The sequence below is a fragment of the Salmo salar genome, chromosome 25, assembly GCF_965601325.2.
Source record: "Salmo salar chromosome 25, fSalSal1, whole genome shotgun sequence".
Lineage (NCBI taxonomy): Eukaryota > Metazoa > Chordata > Actinopteri > Salmoniformes > Salmonidae > Salmo > Salmo salar.
The window spans coordinates 51,717,185-51,728,708 of record NC_138315.1 but is presented as its reverse complement, the minus strand read 5'-3'; the positions used below and the strand labels follow the sequence as shown (position 1 = coordinate 51,728,708).

Sequence of the window (11,524 nt, the reverse complement as noted above, 5' to 3'; positions counted from 1 at the left end):
AGAACAGTCCTGATGTCTACTAGACTAGAACAGTCCTGATGTCTACTAGACTAGAACAGGTTTGATGTCTACTAGACTAGAACAGGTTTTATGTCTACTAGACTAGAACAGGTTTGATGTCTACTAGACTAGAACAGGTTTTATGTCTACTAGACTAGAACAGTCCTGATGTCTACTAGACTAGAACAGTCCTGATGTCTGCTAGACTAGAACAGGTTTTATGTCTACTAGACTAGAACAGGTTTGATGTCTACTAGACTAGAACAGGTTTGATGTCTACTAGACTAGAACAGGTTTTATGTCTACTAGACTAGAACAGTCCTGATGTCTACTAGACTAGAACAGTCCTGATGTCTGCTAGACTAGAACAGTCCTGATGTCTGCTAGACTAGAACAGTCCTGATGTCTGCTAGACTAGAACAGGTTTTATGTCTCCTAGACTAGAACAGGTTTGATGTCTCCTAGACTAGAACAGGTTTGATGTCTCCTAGACTAGAACAGTCCTGATGTCTGCTAGACTAGAACAGGTTTGATGTCTACTAGACTAGAGCAGTCCTGATCTCTACTAGACTAGAACAGGTTTTATGTCTCCTAGACTAGAACAGGTTTTATGTCTGCTAGAGTAGTACAGGCCTAGAAGGTATACAGTATAAGTCAAACCCAGAGATGTTAGTACAACTACGAACACTATAATGTCACTCCACACACAGATTCCGACGGAAAAGGGACATAGATGTTTAATTTAAGGATTCTTAAAAAAAATACAAAAATAAACACTATGTTGGCAGCTTACACAGTGTTTTACACATGGTCACTACGAAGAAGAAAACTAGAATAATTTCAATATGAAATGTCTAAGCTGTGTTTTGATACTGCTCTGCATATTTCCATAAGTTTTCTTATAAGATGGGCCTTGTTACGGTTACAAACGACCATGTCCAGACCATAGGCTGTCCTTCTGCCATTTCTTCATCCAAGCCACTAGATGGCAACAGTGACCACTGAAGGACTGTGAGTGATTCTACACTATCAACAAACAGCCTGTGTGGAAATGACTCTTGAACTGTTGTTTACTTTTAGCATTACTGCCAAATCATCAAGAAATGTAGGAATTATGCTTCATTAAATCCTTACATGAAGCATTTTTTGTATAATAAATCATGGAGGTTATATACCTGTCAAATGAAAATGTTTGATACTGTGTCTAATTCAGTTCAGTCTGGTATAAAGAGATTACGTTTAGTTATGTTCCCTTGAGTTGGAATAGTTGCCTAAATGCCGATATATATATATATGTATATATATATGTATATATATATGACTAGTAATTGCTATGATCTCAGTGATCTGCAGACGGGACATGTCTCCCAGTGCAGTTCCCAGACAGAGCAGGGGGAAGTGTAGTGGTAGAACACTGGCATGTTCTAGACGTTCTATTTTGCTCTGTGTCGGAGCGCTCAGCTGATTGTGACGTGGACGTTGTGGAGATATACCAGGAGACTGACAGGGTGGAGGTGTACAGGGACTGCGGCGGTATGGTGCGGGCCAGGCCACACAGGAATACTGCCGTTCACTATATACTTAGCTTTTAGACGTTCTGAAAATATTCTAGATTTCTTCCGTGGATAGTTGGACCCACCTTTGTTCGCCTGTCTCCGAAGCGCATTCCAGAAGCTCTCCGTAATAATACATTTCCTATTTTTAAGAAGAGAGATTGAGACACCGAAAGCTGTTGCTGGTACTCCTAATAAAAAAAGGTACAGTAGGCTATCCATATTCATTATCCTTTGGCTTTTTGTTGTTGTTGTTGTTGTTGCGTGTGGACTTTCTGTCAAGTTATGTAGCCTACCGGTTGTCTTTCTCTTTCAGCTCGGTCCAAACAATATACATCGCCATTGCAATGTTCCGTTCCCCTACACGCTTAACATATTAGGCAATACTTAGTTACAACGTGTCCACGTCTTAAAATGGAAACACTTGTCTAGTCTGAAACGCTCCAATTTTCAAGTGTAACATATCATTTAAATCTCACACCCTAGCTCGACGCGCGTCGTGTGTGTGTGTGTGTGTGTGTGTGTGTGTTGGTGGCAGCTGTCATATGTCAAGTCTCTCTCGGGAGGAGCTGGAAATAACCAAATAATATTGTGTCGGGCTTCCAGAGAACTCAGAGGCACATTGCCAACCTTAGGGGGGGGAATACCCGTGGATGGTCACTGTCATTAGTTTACCTCACAGGCCCAACTACTGGCCCAATAACTGGCCCAACTACTGTCAGCGGTTTATTCTGTTGGTGCTGGAAACATTGATACGGGCAACATAACGGTCCATTCTGAACGATATCATTAGTCATTGTAGATGCATGAGTCCACGAGTCATATCCCACCAGTTGAAGGCAAAAGATAAATGAAGGTTAAATAAAATAAAGAAACATAAACACTGTATTAATACAGTAATACGACTAGTATCCCACTAACAGTGTATTAATACAGTAATACAACTAGTATCCCACTAACAGTGTATTAATACAGTAATACAACTAGTATCCCACTAACAGTGTATTAATACAGTAATACGACTAGTATCCCACTAACAGTGTATTAATACAGTAATACAACTAGACTAGTATCCCACTAACAGTCTATTAATACAGTAATACGACTAGACTAGTATCCCACTGACAGTGTATTAATACAGTAATACGACTAGTATCCCACTAACAGTGTATTAATACAGTAATACGACTAGTATCCCACTGACAGTCTATTAATACAGTAATACAACTAGACTAGTATCCCACTAACAGTGTATTAATACAGTAATACAACTAGACTAGTGGCCCACTGACAGTGTATTAATACAGTAATACAACTAGACTAGTATCCCACTAACAGTGTATTAATACAGTAATACAACTAGTATCCCACTAACAGTGTATTAATACAGTAATACAACTAGACTAGTATCCCACTAACAGTGTATTAATACAGTAATACAACTAGACTAGTGGCCCACTGACAGTGTATTAATACAGTAATACAACTAGACTAGTATCCCACTAACAGTGTATTAATACAGTAATACGACTAGTATCCCACTAACAGTGTATTAATACAGTAATACAACTAGACTAGTATCCCACTAACAGTGTATTAATACAGTAATACAACCAGACTAGTATCCCACTAACAGTGTATTAATACAGAAATACGACTAGTATCCCACTGACACTGTATTAATACAGTAATACGACTAGTATCCCACTGACAGTGTATTAATACAGTAATACGACTAGACTAGTATCCCACTGACAGTGTATTAATACAGTAATACGACTAGACTAGTATCCCACTAACAGTGTATTAATACAGTAATACAACTAGACTAGTATCCCACTAGCAGTCTATTAATACAGTAATACAACTAGACTAGTATCCCACTAACAGTGTATTAATACAGTAATACGACTAGACTAGTATCCCACTAACAGTGTATTAATACAGTAATACAACTAGACTAGTATCCCACTAGCAGTCTATTAATACAGTAATACAACTAGACTAGTATCCCACTAACACTGTATTAATACAGTAATACGACTAGTATCCCACTAACAGTGTATTAATACAGTAATACAACTAGACTAGTATCCCACTAACAGTGTATTAATACAGTAATACAACTAGACTAGTATCCCACTAACAGTGTATTAATACAGTAATACAACTAGACTAGTATCCCACTAACAGTGTATTAATACAGTAATACAACTAGACTAGTATCCCACTAACAGTGTATTAATACAGTAATACGACTAGTATCCCACTAACAGTGTATTAATACAGTAATACGACTAGTATCCCACTGACAGTCTATTAATACAGTAATACGACTAGACTAGTATCCCACTAACAGTGTATTAATACAGTAATACGACTAGACTAGTATCCCACTAACACTGTATTAATACAGTAATACGACTAGTATCCCACTAACAGTGTATTAATACAGTAATACAACTAGACTAGTATCCCACTAACAGTGAATTAATACAGTAATACAACTCGACTAGTGGCCCACTGACAGTGTATTAATACAGTAATACAACTAGACTAGTATCCCACTAACAGTGTATTAATACAGTAATACAACTAGACTAGTATCCCACTAACAGTGTATTAATACAGTAATACGACTAGTATCCCACTAACAGTGTATTAATACAGTAATACGACTAGTATCCCACTAACAGTGTATTAATACAGTAATACAACTAGACTAGTATCCCACTAACAGTGTATTAATACAGTAATACAACTAGACTAGTATCCCACTAACAGTGTATTAATACAGTAATGCAACTAGACTAGTATCCCACTAACAGTGTATTAATACAGTAATACGACTAGTATCCCACTAACAGTGTATTAATACAGTAATACGACTAGTATCCCACTGACAGTCTATTAATACAGTAATACAACTAGACTAGTATCCCACTAACAGTGTATTAATACAGTAATACAACTAGACTAGTATCCCACTAACAGTGTATTAATACAGTAATACAACTAGTATCCCACTAACAGTGTATTAATACAGTAATACAACTAGACTAGTATCCCACTAACAGTGTATTAATACAGTAATACAACTAGTATCCCACTAACAGTGTATTAATACAGTAATACAACTAGACTAGTATCCCACTAACAGTGTATTAATACAGTAATACAACTAGACTAGTATCCCACTAACAGTCTATTAATACAGTAATACAACTAGACTAGTATCCCACTAACAGTCTATTAATACAGTAATACGACTAGACTAATATCCCACTAACAGTGTATTAATACAGTAATACAACTAGTATCCCACTAACAGTGTATTAATACAGTAATACAACTAGGTATCCCACTAACACTGTATTAATACAGTAATACAACTAGACTAGTATCCCACTAACAGTCTATTAATACAGTAATACGACTAGACTAGTATCCCACTAACAGTGTATTAATACAGTAATACAACTAGACTAGTATCCCACTAACACTGTATTAATACAGTAATACGACTAGACTAGTATCCCACTAACAGTGTATTAATACAGTAATACAACTAGACTAGTATCCCACTGACAGTGTATTAATACAGTAATACGACTAGACTAGTATCCCACTGACAGTGTATTAATACAGTAATACAACTAGACTAGTATCCCACTAACAGTGTATTAATACAGTAATACGACTAGACTAGTATCCCACTGACAGTGTATTAATACAGTAATACGACTAGACTAGTATCCCACTGACAGTGTATTAATACAGTAATACAACTAGACTAGTATCCCACTAACAGTGTATTAATACAGTAATACGACTAGACTAGTATCCCACTAACAGTGTATTAATACAGTAATACAACTAGACTAGTATCCCACTAACACTGTATTAATACAGTAATACGACTAGACTAGTATCCCACTGACAGTGTATTAATACAGTAATACAACTAGACTAGTATCCCACTAACACTGTATTAATACAGTAATACGACTAGACTAGTATCCCACTGACAGTGTATTAATACAGTAATACAACTATCCCACTAAACTCATAAGGCATTTACAAAAAAATGTAAAAAGAAAATATCGTTGAACACTAATAATTCTCACAGATTGTTTCTTTTAATAAGTTATCCTATTATATCTTAAGCCAATAAGTATGTGACAAGATGAGATGAAATAGGACACACACTTACCGTAAAGAAGGAAGTGAAAAGATCCGATGAAATAGCCGTGGACGGTAACAAGGCATTCGTTTACCGTGGTGACCCCACCGTCAGCGGTTTTGTTCTGCTGTTCTTGGATAGATTGATTCAGACTACAGAATTGCCCCCCCCCCCCCCCCCCCCATTCTGAATAGGAAAATGAATACAAAAATATCCTATCAGTCATGCATTGTTGTTATCAATGAGCTCACAAGTCAAATAGTCCACTTCTTAAAGGCCCATTTTTGTAATTTCAACAGCGTGACCATGACAGTGTTTTTTTGTTGTTAGGCTAAACAGAAGGACTGGGGATATGTAACCTATTTTAAATGTACACATGGTTTGTTTACAAAGACTAAGATGATGACAAATGAACCATGAAGTAATACAACCTCAGATGATGGTTATTATAGGGTACTAAGGACTTTTTACAAAAAAATGTAACCTTTATTTTTTAACTAGGTAAGTCAGTTAAGAACAAATTCTTATTTTACAATGACATCCTTCCGGGGGGCGGGCAGTGGGTTAACTGCCTTGTTCAGGGGGCAAAAACAACAGATTTTTTTTTTTTTTTACCTCGTCAGCTCAGGGATTCGATCCAGCATCCTTTCGGGTTACTGGTCCAACGTTCTAACCACTAGGCTACCTGCCGCCCCTCCACTCTAACCACTAGGCTACCTACCGCCCCTCCACTCTAACCACTAGGCTACCTGCCGCCCCTACACTCTAACCACTAGGCTACCTGCCTCCCCTCCACTCTAACCACTAGGCTACCTGCCGCCCCTCCACTCTAACCACTAGGCTACCTGCCGCCCCTCCACTCTAACCACTAGGCTACCTGCCTCCCCTCCACTCTAACCACTAGGCTACCTGCCGTCCCTACACTCTAACCACTAGGCTACCTGCCGCCCCTACACTCTAACCACTAGGCTACCTGCATGTTACTACTTTCCAAGAATCAATGAGTGTTTACATGATCGTTGAACAGCAGTGAATCTTATAGATTGTGCCTTCAACAACTTTACAGGGCTATTCATCTGCCCACAACAAGATAATATTTTATCTTTATTTAACTAGGCAAGTCAGTTAAGAACAAATTGTTATTTACAATGACGGTCTAAGAACAGTGGGGTTAACTGCCTTGTTCAGGGGCAGAACGACAGATTTGTACCATATCAGCTCGGGGAATCGATCTTGCAACCTTCCGGTTACTGGTCCAACTCTCTAACCACTAGGCTGCCTGCCACCTCTACACTCTAACCACTAGGCTACCTGCCGCCCCTACACTCTAACCACTAGGCTACCTGCTGCCCCTCCACTCTAACCACTAGGCTACCTGCCTCCCCTACACTCTAACCACTAGATTACCTGCCGCCCCTCCACTCTAACCACTAGGCTACCTGCCGCCCCTACACTCTAACCACTAGGCTGCCTGCCACCTCTACACTCTAACCACTAGGCTACCTGCTGCCCCTCCACTCTAACCACTAGGCTACCTGCCGCCACTACACTCTAACCACTAGGCTACCTGCCTCCCCTACACTCTAACCACTAGATTACCTGCCGCCCCTCCACTCTAACCACTAGGCTACCTGCCGCCCCTACACTCTAACCACTAGGCTACCTGCCTCCCCCTACACTCTAACCACTAGGCTACCTGCCGCCCCTACACTCTAACCACTAGGCTACCTGCCACCCCCTACACTCTAACCACTAGGCTACCTGCCGCCCCTCCACTCTAACCACTAGGCTACCTGCCGCCCCTACACTCTAACCACTAGGCTACCTGCCGCCCCTACACTCTAACCACTAGGCTACCTGCCGCCCCTACACTCTAACCACTAGGCTACCTGCCGCCCCTACACTCTAACCACTAGGCTACCTGCCGCCCCTACACTCTAACCACTAGGCTCCCTGCCTCCCCTACACTCTAACCACTAGGCTACCTGCCGTCCCTCCACTCTAACCACTAGGCTACCTGCCCCTCTAACCACTAGGCTACCTGCCCCTCTAACCACTAGGCTACCTGCCCCTCTAACCACTAGGCTACCTGCCGCCCCTACACTCTAACCACTAGGCTCCCTGCCTCCCCTACACTCTAACCACTAGGCTACCTGCCGCCCCTACACTCTAACCACTAGGCTACCTGCCGCCCCAACACTCTAACCACTAGGCTACCTGCCGCCCCTACACTCTAACCACTAGGCTACCTGCCGCCCCTACACTCTAACCACTAGGCTACCTGCCGCCCCTACACTCTAACCACTAGGCTACCTGTCACCTCTACACTCTAACCACTAGGCTACCTGCCGCCCCCTACACTCTAACCACTAGGCTACCTGCCGCCCCTACACTCTAACCACTAGGCTACCTGCCGCCCCTCCACTCTAACCACTAGGCTACCTACCGTCCCTACACTCTAACCACTAGGCTACCTGCCGCCCCTCCACTCTAACCACTAGGCTACCTGCCGCCCCTCCACTCTAACCACTAGGCTACCTGCCGCCCCTACACTCTAACCACTAGGCTACCTGCCGCCCCTACACTCTAACCACTAGGCTACCTGCCGCCCCTACACTCTAACCACTAGGCTACCTGCCACCCCTCCACTCTAACCACTAGGCTACCTGCCCCCCTACACTCTAACCACTAGACTACCTGCCGCCCCTCCACTCTAACCACTAGGCTACCTGCCGTCCCTACACTCTAACCACTAGGCTACCTGCCACCCCTCCACTCTAACCACTAGGCTACCTGCCGCCCCTCCACTCTAACCACTAGGCTACCTGCCTCCCCTCCACTCTAACCACTAGGCTACCTGCCTCCCCTACACTCTAACCACTAGGCTACCTGCCGCCCCTATACTCTAACCACTAGGCTACCTGCCGCCCCTACACTCTAACCACTAGGCTACCTGCCTCCCCTCCACTCTAACCACTAGGCTACCTGCCTACCCTACACTCTAACCACACGGCTACCTGCCGCCCCTACACTCTAACCACTAGGCTACCTGCCGCCCCTACACTCTAACCACTAGGCTACCTGCCGCCCCTACACTCTAACCACTAGGCTACCTGCCTCCTCTACACTCTAACCACTAGGCTACCTGCCACCCCTACACTCTAACCACTAGGCTACCTGCCACCCCTACACTCTAACCACTAGGCTACCTGCCTCCTCTACACTCTAACCACTAGGCTACCTGCCACCCCTACACTCTAACCACTAGGCTACCTGCCTCCTCTACACTCTAACCACTAGGCTACCTGCCTCCTCTACACTCTAACCACTAGGCTACCTGCCACCCCTACACTCTAACCACTAGGCTACCTGCCACCCCTACACTCTAACCACTAGGCTACCTGCCTCCTCTACACTCTAACCACTAGGCTACCTGCCACCCCTACACTCTAACCACTAGGCTACCTGCCTCCCCTCCACTCTAACCACTAGGCTACCTGCCCCCCTACACTCTAACCACTAGGCTACCTGCCGCCCCTACACTCTAACCACTAGGCTACCTGCCTCCCCTCCACTCTAACCACTAGGCTACCTGCCACCCCTCCACTCTAACCACTAGGCTACCTGCCGCCCCTACACTCTAACCACTAGGCTACCTGCCGCCCCTCCACTCTAACCACTAGGCTACCTGCCACCCCTCCACTCTAACCACTAGGCTACCTGCCGCCCCTATATGTGATCAGATGAGTCGTACAGTTACTGTAAAGGGGTCTAAACAGATTCATTCATAAGACCACTTGATGTCTTTGAGAAACTACTTGAGTGTATTCTACTCTGATGAGGTTGTTGTTGTTGTTGTTGTCGTCAACAGTTGCAGTGGGGTGAGTGAAGAAGACATGGTGGATTATTATAATGTTCTGGGAGTGTCACAAAGTGCCTCTCCGGAGGACATCAGGAAGGCGTAAGTACAGGATTCATACTGTAGTTTATTTGACCAGGTTAGTCTTATTGAGATTAAACATCTCTTTTACAAGACAGACCTGACCAATGGTTTTTCAGTGGTCAACTTCTAGGGGTCAAAAACATTGACAAGCTGCTTTGGGGAGGTGTACAAAACATTTAGGGGTCAAAAACATTGACAAGCTGCTTTGGGGAGGTGTACAATACATTTAGGGGTCAAAAACATTGACAAGCTGCTTTGTGGAGGTGTACAAAACATTTAGGGGTCAAAAACATTGACAGTCCCCTACTTCATTCTATACAGTGGCTCTATACTAGGCCTGTATGGTTCATGTTAATTCTATGTTCTGAATATTAAACAGGTCTTCATGACAGGCTGTGTTACGTTTTACATCTCAGACATGTATCTTTTATCTGTATATTTATAGGTTAAATAGTAGACTGGTGTGGTTTATCTGTATATCCTTACAGTAGCTATTGATAGCTCAACCACACAGACTGATTGAGTTACTGGACAGACACAGAAGCCTTTTTAAATATTAATGACTCAAGATGTATCCCAAATTATACCCTATTCCCTACATAGTGCACTACTTTTGACCAACGCCAGACAGGGAAGTGCACTATGTAGGGGATAGTGTGCCATTTGGGATGCGGCCTCCGTTTCATGACTCAGCGCCATTTCGATAAGGATGATTCATCCCCATCCGTCTCTCTCTCTCTCTCTCTCTCTCTCTCTCGCTCTCTCTCTCTCTCTCTCTCTCTCTCTCTCTCTCTCTCTCTAACTCTCTCTCTCTCTCTCTCTCTCTCTCTCTCTCTCTAACTCTCTCTCTAACTCTCTCTCTCCTGGAGGGGCATTGAATTACCAACGATCCTCTCTTTCTTTCAGTCCAATGCTCAGATTTTGTCTCCTGCATCAAATGTTGTGTCCTGTCAGTCTTCTGCATATGTGTTTCCTACAGTCTTCTATAGTCTTTTAGGCTTGTCCTCTGTTTTGCTGTCCCCTCCAAAAGGGAATAATTTTCTCTTACAGTAAGACGCTGCTCTAATACATTTAGAGTCCCCTTTATAGGTCTACATTTAGCTATTGAATTATAGTTACTGTGCTATTGAATATGTTACTGTGTTTGTTTTGTAAAGGTACAGGAAACAGGCTCTGCGATGGCATCCGGACAAGAACCCAGACAACAAGGAGGAGGCAGAGGGGAAGTTTAAGGAGCTAGCTGAGGCCTATGAAGTTCTGTCAGACCGTAAGACATACCTTAACCTGTTATTAAAACCTAGAATTAACGTAATTATTACCCCTTCTCAAGTGTTCTGTGGACTTGGTGTTTAATAACAGTCATTCTCCTTATCTTTACAGGGAGTAAACGAGAGGCGTATGATACCTATGGCAAAGACAGAATTCCCAACAACACAGGTGAAAGAATCTCTCTGTTCTATCTCTCGTCATTCTATTTCTAATACACGTTTTGAGGTATCGCTTATGGGATACGCCTTTAGGACGAGTCACAAGCTCGGAAGTATGCAATCACACAGCGTCTGTTGGAGACGGACAGGTCAAGTGGCGAATGAGGACCGTGAGGTTAACTCTGCTGAACGTAGGACCGTGAGGTTAACTCTGCTGAACGTCGGACCGTGAGGTTAACTCTGCTGAACGTAGGACCGTGAGGTTAACTCTGCTGAACGTAGGACCGTGAGGTTAACGCTGCTGAACGTAGGACCGTGAGGTTAACTCTGCTGAACGTAGGACCGTGAGGTTAACTCTGCTGAACGTAGGACCGTGAGGTTAACTCTGCTGAACGTAGGACCGTGAGGTTAACTCTGC

At 43.2% G+C, this 11,524-nt stretch overlaps 1 protein-coding gene across 2 annotated transcripts in view; it reads left to right on the top strand.

The window, feature by feature from the left end:
• The first annotated feature begins 1,452 nt into the window (after positions 1–1,452).
• LOC106586922 (dnaJ homolog subfamily B member 6) overlaps positions 1,453–11,524 on the top strand; it is a 46,175-nt gene continuing 36,103 nt past the window's right edge. For both annotated transcript variants that reach the window (XM_014174670.3, XM_045707886.2), the window contains exons 1-4: positions 1,453–1,757; positions 9,608–9,697; positions 10,837–10,946; positions 11,060–11,116. In XM_014174670.3, the coding sequence (XP_014030145.1) occupies positions 9,633–9,697; positions 10,837–10,946; positions 11,060–11,116 (232 nt within the window). In that variant the 5' untranslated portion in view covers positions 1,453–1,757; positions 9,608–9,632. The remainder of the gene's footprint in view (positions 1,758–9,607; positions 9,698–10,836; positions 10,947–11,059; positions 11,117–11,524) is intronic.